Consider the following 22,562-nt stretch of genomic DNA (forward strand, 5'->3'; position numbering starts at 1 on the left):
AGTTGTTTGGGCTGAGTGAGCCAAAGTGCCTTGACAATTGATAAGAGAATGTTGTCTAATGCAGGAGCCATATATTGGGCTGGTTCATGATCAGTGCTGCTGGCACAGAGGGGCACGTACTTCAGTTGAACAAAGCTGGACTTGCACAAGTTTTCAAAGTTTATTTGCAAACAGAGTAACTCTAAAAAGCACAAGGAGGCAAGCATCAAACAGAATTAGGACATGGTGGTTTTGTTTATGCATGTTTTCACACACAGCATGTAAACAAGCTTTGTAGCCAAGTAGCAGCTGTAATACATCATATTAATAAACATTTCATACAGAGAAAGAAATAAACCAAGTCAGTATACCTTTTAAAGGATTTTAGCTGATGTGTATTTATGCTCTGATTATTGTAGTCTGTTGTTGGTTCTCATATTGCCTAAGTAATGACAATACAAGTCTTGCTGAATCTGTGTCTGGGGGTGGTGTTATGTTCCTGGGTGGTGGGAGAGGCAGATGTCTGAGGAGGGGGAGATGGTGTAGTTCCTTAGACTTCTTTCTTATTTATTATTTCATTTGATGAATTGTTCCTCAAAGCAGCAGCATCTGACAACTGTAGATACACTTACCTGACCAGTTCAGCTGCTCTAATTAGCTGAGGCAGTCACCATTCTTGCACTTCTCTTTTGGTTGCAGTAGTGTGCAGAATATAGTTTGAAGAACTGTATTTACATCAATACTTAACTACCCATCATGATTTATTACATGAACTTCAGAAACTAAATAGAACATTCAACAGGCCAAAACCTAAGGAGCAAGAGTGTCGTAGAGCTGAGTTTCTGGGGAAATGTTGCTTTGCTGTTAACAAAAGTAGCAGTCCTTGTTCCTAAGGGTTGCTGTATATTAACTGGTGTGGAGAGCTTGTTGGTGGAATGTTCAGTTTCTCATTGAATGAGTTCTTGTTGGAAGCTGGTTGTTCACGACAGTACACAAGGGAAGATCCTAGATTTAGAGAAGTAGCTGGAAACGTGAATTGAGATCGTATGGGTGATCTGAAAGGGTGGTGAAAGGACTACATTTGTGGATTCATACTGAAATAGAGGGATAGAAGTGTGGATCTGTGGGTAGCAGGTATGACTCGTGGAAGCAGTGCCCTCGAAAACAGCAGAAGTAGTGATGAGAAAGCAAAGGATAATTTAGTGTTGAGGAATTGGTTTGCTGTATGGAAAAATAAGGAGGAAATGCAAACAGAAACAGAAAACAGACTCTATAGGGAAGACTGTTTAGAAAAGGGAGGTCACCATGAGCACTTCTCTACCTGATCTCTGTAGTCCTGCAGATTAGACAAGGGGCACAGCATAGAAGTCCATGTTATACCACCATATATACAAAATAATAATGTAGTAACTATCTAAAAGATAGCAAAATTTCCTGATCTGCTTTATTTCTGTAATATTTATTCTTTCAATGCAATCAGATTTGGTTTTGAATCTAATGTTTTTAAAACCATCTTTTTGCAGATACTTGAAAAGGCAGCTGAGATTGCAAGAAGCAGTGACAATGCTGCAATGGCGGTAAGCACCTGCTAAAGACTATTTTAAAATTAATTTTCTGGGTGTTTTTTTGTTCTTATCATCTACACCAATCTAGAAATAAGTAAGTCAACTGCTCAGACAACAACAGTTCTACTGGCTCTGTTTTCTTACAGAATTCACTTTGGTGAACTGCCTTAAAATTCAGGTATATATCTACTTTTTCCAGTATGTTTTGGGTGTGGCTGTGTTTTGTCAAAAAGCACAATTGCTTTACATACTCTATGGATTTGGAACACAGCTAAGGTTTACATTAGATCCGGATCTGGAAAATATTCCTAGGCTGCATAAAATATTGCTGGAAAATTGCTCAGTTTTATCAAGTATGATGATTTGCTTGACTGTCAGATGTTTCAAAATAAGTTCTTTCAAAAATGGTCACTGATCTGTAAGATGTTGCTTCTTAAATATGATGATTGCATGTTCTCCTTGAGGAATTGGATAGTTCTAACCTGAGGACAAATTTTCAAAATATCACCAAAATCTGAAGATGTTTTCTTTGTATTATATACAAAAATACAGAAGATTGCAATTTAAGGTGGGGCAAGCACAGCCATATCAACAGCAACAATAACTACATTTTATATAAGAATAAAGCAGTTAATTGAAAAATGTGTCAGTTACCATACCAAGTGCCTAAAGTGCTCAGGAAAAGTGAAAACTCACTGCTACTTTGGGTGCAAACAGCATAGTGTACAAATAATTGAAGATCTTAAATAGCAGCATGCCAACTTGTCACTATTGTGACTTTTAATTTGAGAAATTAACATTTTTTGCTTTTAATTTTTTTCAAAAAAGTGTATCTATTAAATTTGCTCACTTAAAAAACAAAAGGAGAAGGTACACACATCCTAAATGAAAGTTCTCCATGTTAGAGTTGGAAAATAGAAATATTGCCATCTAGTGTCATTAACTCTAAAGTTTAGTTACTTCTTCAGAAACTTCTATACACTGAATTTTTAATCTATTAGTTAACATTCTTATAGCTTAAGAAAATGAAATCTGAAAGAAAGGCACAGTAGTCATTCCCCTGTGTTTTATCTGATGTTCTTCCTGGCGTAGGCTGTCTAGTATTTGAGCTAAAATATAAGAATCTTACTGAATATATCTCAAAACATTATACATGTCTTGTTTTCTAGGGTCGAGGTGGTAAGAAGTTTCATATTGTGCTGAAAGAAATAATGGAAAGAGATCCTTTATCTCAACTCTGCGAAAATGAAATGGATCTTATTTGGACTTTGCGATATGACTGTCGTGAAAATTTTCCACAATCATTGCCAAAACTGCTGCTCTCTTTAAAATGGAACAAACTTGAAGATGTTGCTCAGGTAAGGGAAAAGACAATCATGGTGGGGAAAAATGCCGGAGTCAAATCATGAGTAAATAGTGTTTCTTTCCCAAGCATAGACATTTTGAAATGGCACTACTGTATAAACCAGTTTCTTATATACCTTCTGTGGCCTGGACACATGAGCAAGAACTTACTATCCTAAAAAAACAGCACCAAAACCCAATGATGAGAAAAGCATAGCAGTTATTTATACAGGCTGTTTTAAAAATCTTGTGCTCAACTTTGATCTTAAATGCAAAGAATTTCACAGAATCACAGAATCATTGAGGTTGGAAGGGACCTCTTGAGATCATCTAGTCCAACTAGAGTCTAGCTCAAGCACAGTCAGCTAGAGCAGGGCTGTGTCCAGCTGAGTTTTTACTATCTCCACCGACGGCGACTCCACAGTCTCTGAGCAACGTATTCCAGTGTAAGAATACATAAGTAAGAAATTCTTTTATAAGATTATTTTTAGGAAAATAAAAAAAAAAGGAAGCTTGTTTGTAAATCAAGGTCTGAAATAAAGCTTCTTATAAAATTGTTAAACTGCTCAAAGACTATAAAAATCCAAATCTCAGACTGGGTAACTAAACCTCACTGAGGCAGACGATTTTTGAAAGAGACAGGATACCCACTAGTGGTACAGAATACTTCATTCTCCTCGTGTCTCTCTAAAGTAACTGTAGTTAAGGACTTAAAAACAGGTGCTGTGATACAAGATTACATTTTCAGTAAAACTGTATCCTCTGTTTGCTGTATAGATGTGCTAGGTTACTTCACTGTACTGTAAAGAAGTTGGTGTAGCTGTCTTTCTCTGTATTTACCCAAATAGAATCCAACTCTTGTGATGCTTTTTGGGAATAGGTGGAACCTTGATATGGGAAAAATTATATGAGTTTATAGTGACACTATTCCTGCTTGATAGACTGAATTAGAAGTAATAAAATAACAATTTTATTAACATATATATATAATATATATGTATATATATTATATACATATATATAAATGTACATATATATGTACATATAAAAATGTACATATATATTTATATATACATATATATAAATATTATATATATATATAAAATATATATATAAAAATATATATATATTAACATATATATAACAATTTAATAAAATAACAAAGTAATAAAAAAACCTTTTAGTCTGGTTGTGTACTGACCAGGTTGGGCAAAACCATAAAAGCCTGGCCAGCGTTAACGAGCACAGTACTCACTCCAAGGGGTGACCCCAGACGCTGTTTTGTTCATCTGCTTATCCTGATGGAATTGCACGTTTAAACGATGCTCAGCTTCTTGCAGGCTGTTGTACTGAGATAACATTTATGTTGTTCCACAAATCTAATTTTAAAAATTTTAAACTAAATTTGTTTTCATTTCTAAAAAACTTTGAGCTAAAAAGCATTTGCTGTGAAGGGTTGTGATTGATAGTATAAATTGCTATTCTAGCTTAGTATTCTGCCCTTCACCTGTTACAAGCTAGGTGTTCTTAGAAGAAAAGGAAACCAGTCCATGAGAACTTCCATCTATTCATCATGTGATTTTTTTTTTGTGACTATCCAGTCAGTCAGAATCTTAGTTTGCCTCCAGCATAGAGTTTATTTTCTATTATATCCTTCCTACCAGCTAGATGTATATGTTCTGTGAACTTATAAAAATAAATGCAGTTTCATCCTAGCTCTTTGTCTGTGCCATGAACACTACACTAACAAAATGTAGTACTCACACATTCCTTGCTCACTTGTGTTCTTTCACGTGCAAGAATCCTTTCTTCCTCAGTAATTCCATTATGTGCTTCTGAATTTATTGTTCATTACTAAAAGTTATCTGGAAATACACACTGTAGAAATACAAGCAGGTATTTCTTTACTCATTAAAATATGTGAAGGAAAAGGCATTCTGATTGCTTGCTAGGGGCTTTGAAATACGGCTTTTGGTAGCAGAGTTTTGAAGAGTTATTTGGAGTATGGATATTAGCTCACAGCTCAAAGTCCTTAAAATTTGGGAATATTAAAAAATATGTTTAAAGCATTTTATTTAAACAGATGGATGAAAATACGTAGTCATCTTGCCTGTTACTGTGTACTCTCTGGAAGGAATGTAATATTTATGTTTGCTTTATATATAGACAATAGTGTGGTTTATATTTTAATATTGGTTTTGGCCGCAAGAATAGTCTGTCTGGAAAATGAGATCTTAATCTTTAACATGCCAAATATTTCTGTAATGCACAGACATGTAAGTATTCCCGATGGCTTACCTTTTCAGGTAAGGCAAGACACCCTCATGAATTATATGAATTCCAAAATTAGCAGGACTCATAACTTACCTCTCACTAAAACTAAATATATCTAGTACTAGCTGTATGTTGCAATATTTGTGGTATTAGAAGTTTTTTAGTGTCGATTGTTAGCTGTAAGTATTCCAGTAAAAGTCTTGACACTTAAGGCAAACAGTTTGGGGAAAAGAAAAAAAAACAATCCAAAACCCAACCAAACACCAGCTGTTTATAAGAAAAATGATTTCAATAACTATATTGCTGTTTCTATTAATGCAGCTCAAAAGTCGTAAGGTTTAGAAATGGAGTATTATACTTGATCGTAGACCATCTTTAACCTATTAGTTCAGTGGTCCATGAAGTTATGTACAATGGATTAAAGCAGCTTTCTTGTATTACTTACTATATAGATTTTATCCAAGCTCTCACTGTATTGCAGTATTTTAGAATAGTTGTACTGAAGGAATTCTGAAGGTGTTTGCTCTTACTTTTGCCATAACTTCCTCGCTCAGCAGAGTAGGAGAGTGCCAGAACTTGTGAGCGGAATTCACAGGAAGTATTTATTCTCAAAGCAGAATTTAGCCATTATTTGAAAAAACAAATCCACTCTCAGTGAAGTGACACCATCATTAATGAGAACTAGAGAAAGGACAGCTGATTTTTGAAATACTTGAAGTAGCTAGAATAAAAACACTGACCTGTGCTTAACTGTATTGTGTCTTATAGTAAGCTTGTCTTGTTAGGAAAGAAATTGTGGTCATTTCTTTATAGAAAAAATATTGATACACCAAAGCCAAATTTGAGTTTTCTCTAAACGTTTAGATTGTTATTGAGAATAGAAGTTCCTCATTTTCTCACAGCTTTTCAGGAGTTTCAAACCGTGTGAGAAAAATATGGAACATTTCATGTGTGCAGCATCTCAAACGTGTTTGATATTGTAGAGAAATTTTAATTTCTCTTAATAGAAGTTCCAAGGCAGAATGTGAACAGAGCAGTAGGTATTTGGGGAATTTTCTTGGCTGTTTCATAGGCCATTTAGATCTTGCTCCCTCTAAGCTCATGTCACTTACTATTTTCTCATTGTAAGAACCTCTGAAATGATTTTGGCAAAGTGAGGAGGTTTGTATCTTCAAATAAACTTCACAGTTAGCGTACTTGCTGTAGACCATGACTTTCAAATGTCATTGCCTGATATATGAGGCATGTAAGGCCACTTTGATTCATCTTTTCAGACTGTATTTCAGGTTCTCAATTCATTTTGATTGTTCATTATTAATAAAATGTTTCTATATTTTTGTTGGTTCTGCACCTTTAAGGTAGGTTGTCTAGAAGTTCTGATACATTTGTTTTGAAGTTTCTTACTGTGTGTCTGACAAGCATAGCTGCTGCTTGTGTTTTCAACATCTGTTTTATGGTATTAAGTGTCTGCTCAGTGTTAGTATTTCTTTCAGAATTTCAGTAAAGTATTCATGATATGTAAGTGTTGATGGCTGTGGTTCTTCTCAATGTAAGGAATGGTGTCATTGACCCTTACTTGGGCTATGGATTGAATAGACTTTTGTGTGTATATTTCTATGGGATTATGACATCTATATTTAAAAACGTCTTTAATTTTACTTAATATCATTATGAATTTTGCATGTGTTCATACCAGTATTTGCCCATGAAAACAGTTTGATTCTTTCTTCCACTTCTGGAATTGTAGCATGACCCCTGGCTTGACATTGTATTTGATCTGTGCCCGTTTCTTGCCTTCTGAATTATACAAAACTGCACAGATTAGCCAGTGCGGAATCTGGCCCCCTAGGTATTCAAATAGTGTTATGAACACGGTAAATTCAGGCTGAGACCATGAACTCATACATGTTTGTCGTACTTGCACTGGAAGCATTAGTTGAACTATGACATATAGTAGAAATAGAGATTTTTCACTGTTGGTGTAAAAGGATTACTACATCAGGAGGAAAATAAGATCTTCCTAATCATTCAGATTTTATAAATTGCTATTTAAATATGAGATACGTGTATTATCTGATTTGTAGGGAAGAATATTTTTATCATGAGTCATTCCTACAGAGAGGAAAAATCTTGTGCTGTTGATAGACTGCATTTACCCATCCAAGCTTGGTTATTTTGGGTAATAGTGTACTGTTTCAGTCTTAGAACTATATACATATTATTAAAAATATACTCTCAGTGGGTAGCTTCATTAAAATGCAGTAAAATCAGTTTATTTTATGAGACCTCTAGATGTTGTTGGTTTTGGTAGTCCAAAATAATACACTAGTGTTTTCTGTAATTTTTCCCAGCACATCACTGTCTTCAGTATTGGGATTTTTTTTTTTTTTTCCTGCGTCTAACCTGAATCATCCTCTTTGCAATTTAAGCTCATTACTATTCACAGTGCATGTGGGAAAAAGCTCCATCATTTGAGGGGGATAAATATTTTTGGTAAAGATCTCTCTCAACAAAAACCTTCTTTAATTTATTTTTTATTGGAAAACTTTTACCATTACCAAAATGTTTATGTATTTATGAGAGCATTTGCAAAACATCATCTAAATTTTATTGAAACTGTTTCTAAAACTTACATATCTGGGGTTACCTAATTTTTGTTTACTGTGCATTGTGTCTGTGTGTGAAGAAACAGATTTTTTCAGACTAAATGTAAGTGAGATCTGGTGCCAAAAAAATAATCTGGATCATTTTACAGGGTAAGAAACTTAATCAGAAGTGGGCCTATTTTCCCAGAAATTTTTTCTCTCCTCTTTTTTTTTTTTTTTTTTTTTTTTCCCCTCCTTCCCTCCAAAGCAGTCTGTAACCTCCTCCTGTTAGCATGGATGCTTTTATGGGCAGTTATACCCATCTGTTTTCTTAAATAGTTACTTCACCTGTAACCTAATAGTTGTCTTTTTAAAACAGCTTCAGGCTCTCCTTCAGATATGGCCCAAGCTGCTGCCTAGAGAAGCATTAGAATTGTTGGATTTCAATTATCCAGACCAGTACGTCAGAGAATATGCAGTGGGTTGTTTAAAGCAAATGAGGTGAGTATATTGTATTACTTCAGCATGCAAGGGTTTCTGGGGTGAAAAACTGCATTCTGTTTGTTCGTAGGAAAAAAAGAACACAAAGAGGAAAGATGTAAACACACTGTCTGCCATGAATAGATGGCCAAAGAAAGCAGTCTAATTTCAAGATAAGCACATTGGCAGCCAAATAAAACCACCTTGTTCTGACATCTTGTATTCTGTGATTATTATTTTCTGTGTTGCTAAGAGAAGACCAGTGTACCTTTGTCCCAGAGAGGATTGTGTGTTCACCCCTTTCTTGGACAAAGGCAGGGAGCAAGATAGATTGAGGACTTTTTAATAACAAAGGGAGAAAATATTACAATAGTCGAATACTATAAAAACTCCCACCCAGCCACCTCACACTCTGTGTCAGGTATTGGCTGTATCATTTAACAGAAATGTAAGCTGTAGCATATAATAAAAAAACAGGGAATTACTGACTTGTTTATTCTTTACAGTAGCCTTCATTATCTGCAGTTCTTCCTTTATCGCTTATAATTTTGCTCTTCACTGTAACCTAGGGCAGGATTTCTATAATATTATCATTTGCAGCATTACTGTGTATTTCCTGTCCTTGAATTTAAGTTCTTTGTGGTGACTAGTCTAATGATTAATTTTTTAATGGTCAAGGCTAGAATTTTGGGGTAAAAATAAAAGAAGAATATTTTGACTTCTTTCAAATGCAAACAAGCACTTTAGCTGCTGGACTACCCTAATAATACTGAATTGTTACATCTGGAATTATTTCCAGAATCCTTAGCTCTGGCTCTGAAGCAAAATCGTTGTGTTCAGTTGGGTGTCAGAAATCAATTTTCAACTTCTTTAAAAAGTCTGATGAAGGCAGCTGGTAAAAACTGTAACCTAAAGGTGATCCTAGTAACTGAAATTAACAAAATAGGTGAAAATAAATACAGCACAGCATAGTTGAAAGTTTTTACAAAGTTACTGAAGTTTTTCAGAGTAAGATGGGGAGAATAGGAGAATTCAGTATTTGCATCTCTGAAGCCTTCAAGTGACAGACAGAAGAAATTCTACTCTTTTCCTTCTATTTTAATCAGAGAAGTTGAATTCTGCAGGCCTTTTATAAGACAAAAGATACTGAAACGTAAAAAGTCAACAAACGCTCACGTTTATTCTAGAGTAACATAATTGTCAAGTGTGAGAGTGTTCTTTTGCGAGGACAATACAGGATTTCATAGAAAATTAGTGGAATGATTTTTATTATGTCAGAATATTACTTGAAGCAATTAACATAGAGGCTTCTCAAAGGTATGTTTATGAACTGTGACTAAATACTTAAATTTGCACTTCTGAAGTAGGAGTGGTTTGGGCACTGGTTTTTCAAAGATGATGTACTTTTCCTTAGCCTCTAAAAACCTTCATGTTGTTGCTATGATTTAAAAACCAAAACGAAAAAACTCTAAAACAAACAAACAGTTTTGGCTAAATGGATCACTTTGCAGGTGTATCTTAAATTAACAGCTATTAACTGACAAGTAGTAACTTTTAAAGTCATTAATTGAATTGCTTTCGGTGGCATGTATACACTTCCCTCACCGCTTTGGAAGCGGAATGACTTTGATAGGTATGTGCAATTATTCTCTGTTCTTGTCCATGCCTGCTGCAGAGAACTACTGAGTTACAGTGGGTCTTTATGTGGTTCCAGAGGTCCAGCCCCTCAGTCACAGGTTGAGTGGTCAAAGGGAACCAATGTTCAGTCTGAAATAGTTTGAAATAATTAATGTCCCAGGTACTTAACCTAGCACTCGGGCTGAGATGTTGATCTTGTAAAAGTCTATGACAGAATACCAGGTTTTTGCTTACAGATTCTGCTTTTTTACTTAAGATTCTGTTAGAGGTGTAACTTACTGATTAATTGATCGATCTGGCAATTGCACTAAGTTGTGTATTATTGTCCTTCTCCATGAGACTGAAAAATTGGGGGACACTCTTGCTGTTGAAACAAATCTGTCACTATTGTATCTGTCATATGCATATGAATTTCTGGAATATCATTGATCTAGTTACTCTGTAACTGACTGCTTTTATGTACCTCATTCTAGTGATGAAGAGCTCTCTCAGTATCTTCTTCAACTTGTGCAAGTCCTGAAATATGAACCTTTTCTTGATTGTGCGCTCTCCAGATTTCTATTGGAGAGAGCACTCGCTAATAGGAGAATAGGACAGATGTTGTTTTGGCATCTAAGGTAGGAGTTTTTCCCCTTATGTCTTTCTGAAACTACTGAGACTGGTTGGACTTTCAAACATGACGTTTTGAGGATTTTTCTCAATGAGCCGTTAGCATAGTCCCCTACAAGTCCTTTTTATGTTTCTTTACCTTTGGCATTTATAGATTAGAGCAAGCCTATAATTAAAAATATATTATGTGGTTTGAAATGTACTGTTTGAGGAAAGTATTGCAAACTGCATTCAGTTCTATCTGATAAGTTAGGTTTGTGTATAACCTTAGTGTTTGTTTTGGCTGTGCATGCAGTAAAAGTACAAAATTTATACCTTACGTTTGGGAAAAACTTATATTGTTGTTGAGAGTCTAACAGAAAGTAAAAGCAGTTCTGTGTGTCACTGCTACTTTTGATGACCAGTTCCATGACTGGCAGAAATATTTCAGAACGGACAATAGCTTGAATTTCTGTCTTCAAAGTACAATTTATTTTGATATTTCTAAATAAAAAGAGTAAGTACTACATGAAAATGTTTCAGAGGATAATTGACTCTGGTAGAAGGTTCACTTTGTTTCAAAGTGTTCACCCTCAGGCAAATTTTGACCTTTCCTTACAAAGATTTGAGAACACGTGGTTTAATGTCAACCCTGATTGTCAATGTCATCTTCTGTGACTTATCAGTACTACTAGCTTGAATAAAAGGGTTTCTGAAAACATCCAGTTGCTGCCTCTTAACATTACCGCCTCCAGAACAGTCCTAGACCTTGAAACAAGTGGCATGCATTGAAACCAGCCAGCCCTCACAGTCTTCAGCACATAAGTGTTCTGTTATTTCTTAAGAAATCTGGCTTTTTGTTTTATCTATATGACCATGAGGTGTTTTGGCATTTGTCTTTTTATTTGGCTTGTTTCTTTTAATGATTTGAAGAATGCTAATCTGTAAATGTTGTGGTCTGAAGAGGAGCTTTTCTTACAGGTCAGAGGTTCACATACCTGCCGTTTCAATACAGTTTGGTTTGATACTTGAAGCTTACTGCCGAGGAAGTGTTGCTCATATGAAGGTGCTTGCTAAACAGGTATGGACTTCCCTTCTCCTTTAAATCTTGACTTACACTAGCTTGTAACTCTCATACTTACTCCATTGCTCCTATGGGTTACCTTAACAAAGTCCATCTGCTGAGGAGCGGGGAAGAGGAGGAAGCATGGGTGCGACAGAAATAAAAGGGCTAAATCGATGAATGATGAAGCCATCTTCCCTGACACAGAAAGCAGCTAGTGCTGGGGGGCCTCGAGGTAGGGAGCTGGTTTTGTAGCATTCCGAGAAGTGCGAGATCCTCTGAGCAGTATGCGCGTGTATTCTGGATAGAACAGTAGACTGGCTGGATTGTTAACTGAAGAAGGGTTTCTGTGCACTTGAAACTTGTGACCTTTTTTCCCCAGTAAGGGTAGCTTGTTCAATGGAAACTATTACCTCTCTATCTAAACTTTATGTAGATGACTCCAGGACTACTTTCCTGCAGCTTTGGCTTTTGTTAAAAGGTGGTGCAAAAACCCCTGGAGATGTAGATAATGTAGTACTCCCTGTTGAAGTATAAGGTAGTACTCCTCGGTGTTGAAGTAAACCAAGTATTCGTTTTAGTGTTAATGTAGATGTGCCATTTACAAAAAAAAGAAGAGATATGTTTGCTTTCAAATACCCTAATAAGTGTGAGAGGTTTGCTTTTAAACACACTAGTAAGTCTATCAGCAGATCATTAAGAGACACTCATAAATCATATCTGAAGTCTCTAATGCCGTTTTAGCAAGTTAATTTAGATTGTGACCATAAAAATCTTTGAAAAATGATCTCTCTCTGGAGTTAACATCTATATCAGACCACAAAGACTAACTCAGTAGATACTTGTCTGGTGAATGTTATTTCTAACAGTTTTGATACTGCCTACATTGAAACTATGTTTTGAAAGGTGTATGGAACAGGAACATACTGTTGTGCTCGTTATTACAGTTCACAGGACATTGAAAAGACCATCTCTTACACATGTGTGATTGTTAGTATTATCACAGTTATAAAAAGATTAGGTGATTAAATGCTTTAAGCAATAGACCTAAGGTCAGTAAAGTTTTTGTGCACTTCACAGGAAGCAAATGTCAGTACAATCAAAGAAGGGGCAAAAAAATTCCCAACTGTGCAAACACGGAAGAAATTCAAAGTAGAAATACTTCAAAAAGTTCCTGTTTGTACAACACAGGTTCCATTTTGTTCCCTTGTCACTGATGTTTGTACAGCTCCTAGCATAGTGGAAAAGCAGAACGCTTTTGGTTTTGACAGATGGTTGACCTGGCAGGTCTCCACTGCCTCAGTTCTATAATCAAACCACATACAATTTCCACAGCATCCTGCCTGACAGGGTTCAGTCTGTCTGTAGAAGTGGTAAGTTTTGACTCAGCACCTTGTAAGTTAGGATGAAGCTTCCTTGTATAGAAATCAACTTTTCTAATTATTAAATTGATGCTGTTTGCTAGAGAATATGTGTGTTACTGAGCGTGTTAATTGTGGCTAGTGCAAATACAGCTGATTGCTATAAGAATTAATTTATATTCAACTAACAAGTTGCTTAGATGTAGGTGCAATGTAGAAATTGTATTTGTTGTATGTGCTCTCTAGGTTTGTTATTGAAGGGCTTTTCTCTCTTAGCGTTAGGTACATTTACATTAATAGTTTACTTGTTCTCTTAGAAATTATGTGCCAGTAGAAAACTTTCCAAAACAGAAGCTGGGGGGGGAAGGGTTAAACCAACCTGTACTGATTGCAAATAATTGCCTTGCCTTTTTACAGGTTTCTAAGTTAACAATATTGCTTAGATGAGATACTATGGTTTGGAACACCTTAATTGATTAGAGCATTTACCTTATGCCTAACTTCAGCAGGATTTTAATGAGCAAACATTTACTGAATGTGTGCAATGAAGTATCTGCATCCATAGCTCCTCTCAAGTAATGTTTGATTTTGTTAGAGCTATGAAGCACTCAGTATTATTTCTGTTGACTTCAGTATGGATAGAGGCACCTATGTTACATGCTTGGTTGAATTAGTGGATGAAAATTGTATTTTGAAGAAGGAATTTGTGTAAATGTATCATCCATTAAAATACCTCATTCATTTTTTTGGAAATGTTAAGTCATGCCTTAGAAAGTGACTTGAAGCTTAGGAGCTTTCATTCTGTCAATGTCTTAGTTACTTAATAAGATTTCTGGGACATGAGTGACTTAGAAAAGGCTGTTCTCATATTTTTTCAGAAATGCCACCTTAATTGCCATTATTATTTCCTTTTTTAAAAAGTTGTAGAATTATTTAACACTTTGTTTTAAAATGGGATTTTGCATTGTATTATGTGTAAAGTTGGAGCAGTAACTTTTAAAGGTAAAATATCTCTTTCAGGTGGAAGCCCTTAATAAAATGAAGACTTTAAATAGTCTTATTAAGCTGAATGCCATGAAGCAAAGCAAAGCAAAAGGAAAAGATGCAATGCATACGTGTTTGAAACAAAATGCTTACAGAGAAGCACTTTCTGACCTCCAGTCTCCTCTGAATCCTTCTGTTATACTTTCAGAACTACAGTAAGTTAAGAATGAGTGAATAAAATTTCACCATAGCTTTCGCACAGAAACAGTAAAGCAGAAACACATATGTGCTTTAACTTCCTTTGGCTGTATTGTTCAGCGGATATGCTCTCACAGGGAAATTTTTCTATCGTGAGAGAAGATCTGTTGGGAATCTTCCTAAGGTTAAGGTATCAGTTAAGTTAGATTTTTGTAATCCACCATGAAACTTAACACACTCTTAGTCAATGCATTACCATAGCTAAATATATTTAAATATAAACCTAAAAGTGAATTAGACTGCATCCCTGGCTTCTGTTATTGTCAATAAGCACAAAAGCCACTAAAACTTTTAACAGCACTTAAATGTAACATCTAAAATTTGATGGGAAAGGATATAAAGAAAACTATTTTTTCTGAAAATGCAGGTGCTTAATTTAAGCATTGGATATGTATATGCCAATCATGGCATCTAATACATTCCATCTGTAATGGCTGTGTTCATCACTTGGTAAGCATTCATAGCATAGTAGCAGGATGAAAGCAGAGATAACATTATAAGTACTTCCAAACTGCAAGTCTGCATGTTGTGTTTTGAACAATGTTTAGATTTTTTCAGTTGAATTATTCTTATTTGACTAAAACTTTTGTTGTATTTTCTTCTAGTGTCGAGAAGTGTAGATATATGGATTCTAAAATGAAGCCTCTATGGATAGTATACAACAATAAAATGTTTGGAGGAGATCTTGTAGGGATCATCTTTAAAAACGGTGATGGTAAGCAGTGCTAAAAATGTTAACATTTTCCTTTTCCTTCTTCATTCCCACACTTGCACTGAAGCTGTGTTGCTCTGTATTGCCATAATATAAACATGGTTTTCTTTAACATTGGCAAACAAATTAAACATCATCTTCTGACTGGGTTTCAAAGTATAAACATTATCAGTCATGGTAATATAATTATGGTTAAACCCACTTTAACCTTTAGGCTTCTTGAGTATTTTGAGATACCTTTTTCTGAAGGCCTTACAAACATTAGAATGTTTGTCTACAACACACTGAGAAATTGAAGTAGCAGTTTCAACCTTTCATTACAGATCTCCGACAGGACATGTTGACGCTCCAGATCCTGCGTTTGATGGACATACTTTGGAAAGAAGCTGGTCTGGATCTCCGGTAAGGATCTCTCGAGGGCTAGTTTATTTGGATGGAGAGTCCACTTTTAGCAGTGTAAAGCTTTCCTATTTTTTAAATACCTTCCCTACTGTCCCCTTTCTAAACATCTGTATCAATGCCCAAAGGTGTCAGCTGTCATAGCCAAGGTGAACAGGCTATAGAAAGCAGTTACCTTGACTAATTAGATGGCTTCTCTTTACATTTCATTCCCTAGATCGGCCCACATTACAAAAGAATTTAGTCATGAAAAGAAATAATGGAATGGGATTTTTGTTTATTATCAAGCAAAGTATTTTTCCTGATGCACCATCTCTCTTGTTGTTTATCTGAGTTGCCATGCTGATTATAAATTCCACTGTTGTCTTACATAGTTTTCTGTTTTCATCCTTTGAAAAATGATCTAGATAGAAAGCATTGTGTGAGATCAGGAAACAATTCTTGAGTTAAGGGTCCAGCAAGTGGGTTTTGGTGTTTGGGGGTTTTTTTTGTTGTTGTTTGTGTCTGTGACCTTTCCAAACGGAGGTGTTTCATAAATTCCTCATGTAACAAACTTACCTATTAATGGTCACTGGTTTTCCAGGCATATGCAAAAATGGGGACTTGGTGATTATGGGAGTTGCAACTCTAATACACATGTGCAAGTGAGGTACAAACATAGAACACAGATCTGCTGGCCGAAAATTAGCTGCTGAGGATTGCATCTGGGATACACCATCAAGAGTCTCTAATGGGCAAAACCCGCTCTAGAAATTAGTCAGCTTTAAGTACTGGTAATTTGGGGGCAGGGGAGTAGGAGACTTGAGATTCTTTACAATAGAATTTCACTGTCTAGTTGAGAATTACCAGAATTGTGGAATGCACAAATACAGGTTCTTCTTTTTAACATTTTCTTATTTCTCTTGGTCTTATTTCTTAAGGGCATGTATGGTTTGTGCTGCCGTGGTCACAGATGAATGTATTACTGTGAAAATAAATTTTATACTTGCAATCTATTCCCCTACAAAATTTAACAGAGGAATGTCTGTCTTGTATTAATTACGTAACAGGCTTCATGAAGATGAGGGTCTTGGGAGAGCAGAGGTTAGTTGCTTGTGCTTCTCTTCTAGGACTCCTGCTGTACAAAAAAAATCTTGATGATTGGGAACAGTCACTATGCGTTTACTCAGAGTAAACCATGCCTGACTAATCCGATTGCCTTCTTTGAGGGAGGGAACAGTAGAGGATGTCCTTACCTTGACTTTAGCAAGGCTTTTGAGTCTGACTCCCATAATAGTCTTGCCTCTTGGGTTAGGATGTTACAGTCTGGGTGGGTGGACAACTACATACTCTGCCTGGAGGCTGACAAGTGGATTACCACTGGAGTGTACAGGAATTTTTATATTCTTAGCCTTGTCAGTATTCTGCGGTGAAAGACTTCTATTATTTAAGTATGTATGTAAGAAAAAGTACTCCCATCTGGTTTATACTTACCACCTGCTGATCTCAGTTACCGCATGTTTTCAGTCGTATTTTTGAATCATGATAAGCAGCAGATAGTCATTCAAGAGTAAGATGAGATTGGCAGCAAAGGTGGTATATTTAGAACCACTACTATATTGGGAAAAAAATATGTTGCATCTTCCTTAAAATTTCACTTTTCAATGCCATTTCAATGAAGTAGTTCTAACCTCACCATTATAAAGTCAGTGGAGGAAAAGCATAATGTCCTAGTGCATTTATACTAAAAAGGTTTTTATGGTATTGAACTTGCCAGTATTTCACGCTAAAGCTTCCGTTTCTGCTTCCTTTTGTCAGGTTTTGTGAGGTTGTAAACTTACAGTAGAAATGAAAATTCATAATTTAAGTATTCTGTTAGGGCAGAAATACTCTGTTAGAGAAGAATCTTCTCAATTGCTCTGCTGCTCCTCCAAAGCCACCGCTCTCAAAATGAAGCGATAATAAGCTTTTGCAAGATACTTTGAGTACAGGGGTTTCCAGCATTTGGAAAACTTGTTTCAGAATGATGGGGAGGGTTGTGGGATTTTCATTTATTTATTAGTTCATTAGTCAGTTCTCTAGGGCAATATCTCTTTCCGTGTCAGCTAGTTGCTTTTTAATTGATTGTGACTGCTCCTGTGAGCAGTCCTCTTACCACTGTTTGCACCGAGACTTGCAGACATTGTGAACAACTTCAACGTATATTCTGAAGTCCCACTTTGCATTCTTTTTGTGATAAAATGCTATTTGGATGTCAGAAAACATTTTTCAGACTGGAAATATCTATGAATCTTCCAAAGTCTCTTGCAAAGCAGCTTTCTTACCTTCATATGCTTGCTAAGATAAGCATGACTTCTTTGTAGGAATACTAGAGTACTCCAAAGAGAAACAGTAACCAGGCATTGTGCAATGTTATCATACAACCCTCTAGTACATGGGGAACTTTTCCAGCCAAATCTATACACCAGTTTTAGCTAAAAAAATTCTCAGATTCTAATTTATTCTTTTTAGAAAAATAGTTCTAAAGAAGATACTGAGTGTCACATCATTATAGACATTGGCCTCATTGGAGGCCATAAATTCAATTTTGTGTGCCTGTGAAACATCTGTAATCCTTTGTGTTTAATTTTTAAGTGTTGTTTCTAAGGCTAGAAGGACTTATTTAAATATTACTTGAAATATTTAATTCAGATTCTTTGAGCTCATTTCACATTTCTTGTGGTTCAAGCCTAATAGTGGGAGCTTCATAAGGCACATAACATCAGTCCTCACAGATAAGTAGAATTCGAAGCTTGTGACTTACGGAAAGATTCCTTTGAGTGAAGTATGGGATAAGGTAGGAATGTGAATAATAAATTTTTTCTGGAAGCGTACGCTTGCGCTGAGGTGGCTGAATGTGTGTTAAGTTGAACGCTGATTTGAGGAAACTTCAGATAATTTATGTCATTATAAATAGACTGTGAGGAGACTGATCCAGCATTTAGGGGCAAGGACAACCTCTGGCAGCTGTGGAATCCCAGATGAAGGATGCTTTGGTTCCTGCCTTCCCAGAAGCTGAGTTTGTGGTTCCAGCCTGGGCCACACACCATGCCTAGCAAACAAGAATAGTGATTAGGAGTCATCAAATATGCTTTTCCTGACTAAGGCATTTTTTTAAACTCAACAAAGGAAAACCAAAAAGTGTCTCTGATGTCCAAGATTTTTCTTAAAACTCTTAGAAGAAAAAAAGTAGAAAGGGGAAGTTCCTAGTGAGAATTGAAGTTCTATAATTGGTCTCTTCCTTTTATTTACTTAACTGGGAGCATCTTCCTTCCATTCATCCTCTCATAGTTATGATTATAAAATAAAATTCTGGGATTGAGGCAGGGTTACAATCCTATGTCTATCAAAGAGAGATTAACCAGGCAATTGCCAAGGGAAGGCTCTGAAATGGCCTTAATTGAAACCAGCATTGGGCAGCACTCTGAATGCCTGGAGCATGAGGCCGCAGCAAAGAGGGTAAGACTTTGTGATCTCCATGTTTACAGTCTACATGCCTCTCAAGAAGAGGAAACTCCAAAATGAATTAACAGCAGTGGTAAGGAATTGTGTTGACTTGTTCATGCGTTGGGACTTGGCTTGATTCTTTTTGCTTGGGTAAGAGGCATGGTGGCAGGCAAAAGAGTAGTGTCAGATAGATCTGCTTTCCTGAAAAATACAACTTCATACATCCATACCAATGGGTGGAGTCTTGTCTTCTTGCCCTGTATCATCCTTTAAGGCTTTGGTTTCCCTGAAGCTGTTGCTTCCTGTTTTCCTTTTGTGGATGCATGATGGATTTTGTGCCTTTCAACTTTTTTCCACTAAAGAAAGTTCGGTAACTCCACTCAAGTAAAAGCAGGGCTTCCCGCTTGTTTCACCAGTGTAAGAGCAGAAGCACTTGCTGTTTGCCTCTCTTTTTCAGTCAGTAATATCTTGCCACAAGCAAATCGTACATCTTTTGTGAAGTGTGGATCAAATGGCAACTCCTGCCATCAAGGAGTTTGGGGTAGGATTGGTTTCCTTGTAATTGCACTGCAATCCACAATCAGTTATTTAGTAGTAATTTAAAACAAAATCTTAGCCCAGTCTGTGTCTAAAGCAAGCATGATACTCCCAGTGGGATTTCTCAGCTCTGGAGAGGAACACCAAATATATCTTGGTTTTGAGATCTCCGCAGCTGAAGAAGGAGAAAGGTTGGTTGGTTGGTTTGTTTGTTTGTTTAACTGTCAACTAATTTGTCTCATGGGTACACCGGCCTCTTTCACACATGGTGTGTTTTGTTGTCTGGGTTCCTGTGTGTGTGTTCTGACCACATACCAGAACAAGACCAGGGTTTGTATCTGAAAAGGAAATAAGGGTATGAGGGAGGATGCAGCAGTGTACGCCAGTAGGCCTTTCATCCTGGGCTATCCCTGGATGGACTGTGGAGTGCACAAGTGAATAAAACTTCATCTGCTTCTCAGCACAGACCCAACCATTAGACAGCAAAGACCATCACCCCAGAGGAACACTGCCCTTCTCAGTTAGAGAAGTCTGGCTCAGAGTCAGTTTACCTTAGATGTCAGTCAAGTACTAGAGAGAAATGAGAAAATGAAAAAAGCATATTCGTTAATTAATCCCCATACCTAGTCATTTCTAAGACAAACTGTTACCTGAAAATTGAGCAGGAAATAGTTGGCCTAAGACATTAGTAAGTATGTGCAGCCAAACTTCCTCAGTTCTTTCTGTAGTTTATCTCTAGTTGTTTCTTGTGCTTTAAAAATGAGAAATTATGGAACAAACAAGTTAAACAGTATTTATATTGAGGTTGCATCTGCAGAGTAACAGATTGAGACTTTCAGAGGTTCAAACCCCCTGAAAAGTTACAGCTCTTCAAGTTATTTTGCTTTAAAAAATTCTATGTCTGAAGTTGTGTGTATGGGCATATTCGTAGTAGATTACATAACTTTCCCTTGTTTCTGAGTGATATTTAAATATTACAAATACATGTGCCAGCAGAGGAGCATAATACCTGTCTTCCCCAGCATGCTGTGGGGTCTGCACTGTTGCACCTCTTAGGAGAGTAACCCTTGTGTCAAAAGGTATTTCTGCTGCTTTACCTATATTACAGCATTGAAATTGTGTTAAGGAGGAAATTAGTAAATTAATGGAGCAACAGAAAATCCTAAATTTGAGGAATTTGATCTATGTTGAGTGACCTTTGCTGTGGTAAATTGTTGTAAAGGTATTTAGTGCTTGAATACTTTTTGGACAGATAGTGAGAGCTCTCCAAACTACTTTTTCATTTCACTGCCTATTTATAGTGAGTTTTCATTTTCACCTCCCTTAATGTGTGTGAAGTCTGATGTTAAGCGGCTGTGTATGAATGAAATCAGTGTTCACAAACATACTGAAAAATGCATTTGTTACAAGTCTAAAGAATGTCATTATTTTTAAACCATTGGACCTGAAGTTACAGAGACTGTGTTGATAAATTACCAGAACTTGGTGTTGTATTTGGAAAGATACTGATTTGGAGAATTAAGCTCTTGAAATATAGAACAGTATTAAACAGAGTGGAGAATTTTCTGTCCTGCCCAGAATTGCTGTATTGATCTGTCCATGGTCTTTGCTGGCATTAAAAAGCAGGGAGCTTTTTATCCTGCTGACAGATGTTGAAGTCAGAAAGACCAGAATGAGATGGAAAGGCCCCAGAGGATTTGTCCCTAACTTGACTCCTGTCAAACTGTCTCTCTGACAAGGATGTTTTTTCCTGCAGTTGTAAGCACAGTCCTCAAGGGGCTGAAGGCTTTCATCATTGCTTGCTTTTGAAGGGGAAGTTGTTGGACAAGTGCCCAGTTAAGCTGCAAGTAGGGTGGGTTGAAATGCCGTGGAAGACGGCCAGCGTGCACTTTAACCTGGCAATATTTGGCTTACATTTGTCGTGTCGTGATAAGGATGGGCAGTGCTTCCTTGTATCATGAACACTGGTGTTCAGTAATTACAGATACCCTTCTGCTCACTGTGAGAACCCTCTGGTCTAGAGAGCTGGGGCTTTTAACTGGGAAATAGATTAGAATAGAAATGGGAAGAAGGTTCCAAATCAGCACTTCTTTTTTTGTTTTGAAGTTGAGTGTTCTCTAAATACCCTGTTGAATCAGGTTTTCAGTTTGCTTTGTTGCCGGTAGAGAAGAATACCCAACTATATAGTATTACTACTTGCGCTGCTTTGGTTGTGTGTTATCACTGAGGTAGAGAAATGGTTCAGTTATAGCTATTATCCCAAAATGTTTGATTAATTTCACCTGGAATTTTATTTATTTTTCTTCTATGGCTTGTGATAATAGGCTGTCAGTTAAGAGATGTGGTTCTGCTGCGTAGCAATCAAACTTAATATCTGTTTTATATATAAATACTGATGACAGCTTCACCAGCAGTGCTTTTTATTTAGATTTATATATATACACATACATACAAATTTTAATATGCCCTGAAGTTGTTTTATAGAGCTTTGTAAATTAGTGAGTGCTAGTCTATAGCTTGTGTACTGCAGTTTGATTTGCATGGGCATCCATTCTCTTATACATGGATCCACAACCAGAGCTGAGATAATATTTTTGACCTGAGATACCTAGCACGAGAGTAGACACCTCCAGTTGTGATGCAGTGCCTTTGAAGAGTTTGCTTTAAGTTTCCGTTGCATACATTGAGCTCCCATCTGCGTTGCCATTCTGTTTAGCATTTTAAGCATCTGGAGTGAGGAAACAGTTTGGAAAAATACATTTATCTGTTTAGACACATCTCTCCTTGATTCATATCTTTAACTGTGTCTTATTTTAATGCAATGATATAGTTGTAGGTATTTTCATATAGGTATTTTCATTATAGTATATGAATGCACAGGAATACTCATATCAGGTGGGTTAAAAGATGTATTCCTGGTTTTTATTAGGTTTCTATGCTTAAAATTAGTAAGAGTTGGAAAATACTATTTTATGTTTATATTTAAAAGAATTTCCAACATTTAAAGCTGAAATAGGAAGAATGGGGGAAAAAGGTTAAAATCTGCTTTTTCATTTACACAAATAATTCAGTCTAGAATGAACATGTGTGTAACTTGCTGTCTGTTTAGCCAGTAAATTAACATACTAAAACAAAGGGCTCCCTCTATGGTTTCTCCTATAAAATTACAAGTAACTGTGTTCCCTATTAAAAGGGAAAAATTAGGGTTGCTTATAATTTCTTTTTTTACATATACATATATGTATGTAATAGGAAAAATTAATGTTTAAAATGTATTGCTGGTATTTCAACTTTGCAAGTAATATGTGTATGTTAACATCCCAGAGTTTA

The 22,562-nt window shown here is 36.3% G+C and overlaps 1 protein-coding gene across 7 annotated transcripts in view; it reads left to right on the plus strand.

The window, feature by feature from the left end:
• The window catches only part of PIK3CB (phosphatidylinositol-4,5-bisphosphate 3-kinase catalytic subunit beta), a 104,965-nt gene that overhangs the window by 76,635 nt on the left and 5,768 nt on the right, over positions 1–22,562 (plus strand). For all 7 annotated transcript variants that reach the window (XM_074877739.1, XM_074877738.1, XM_074877743.1 and 4 more), the window contains 8 exons: positions 1,503–1,556; positions 2,714–2,902; positions 8,127–8,248; positions 10,339–10,482; positions 11,435–11,534; positions 13,898–14,076; positions 14,725–14,834; positions 15,155–15,233. In XM_074877739.1, the coding sequence (XP_074733840.1) occupies positions 1,503–1,556; positions 2,714–2,902; positions 8,127–8,248; positions 10,339–10,482; positions 11,435–11,534; positions 13,898–14,076; positions 14,725–14,834; positions 15,155–15,233 (977 nt within the window). The remainder of the gene's footprint in view (positions 1–1,502; positions 1,557–2,713; positions 2,903–8,126; positions 8,249–10,338; positions 10,483–11,434; positions 11,535–13,897; positions 14,077–14,724; positions 14,835–15,154; positions 15,234–22,562) is intronic.

The sequence above is a fragment of the Strix uralensis genome, chromosome 9, assembly GCF_047716275.1.
Source record: "Strix uralensis isolate ZFMK-TIS-50842 chromosome 9, bStrUra1, whole genome shotgun sequence".
In the NCBI taxonomy this organism is placed as follows: domain Eukaryota; kingdom Metazoa; phylum Chordata; class Aves; order Strigiformes; family Strigidae; genus Strix; species Strix uralensis.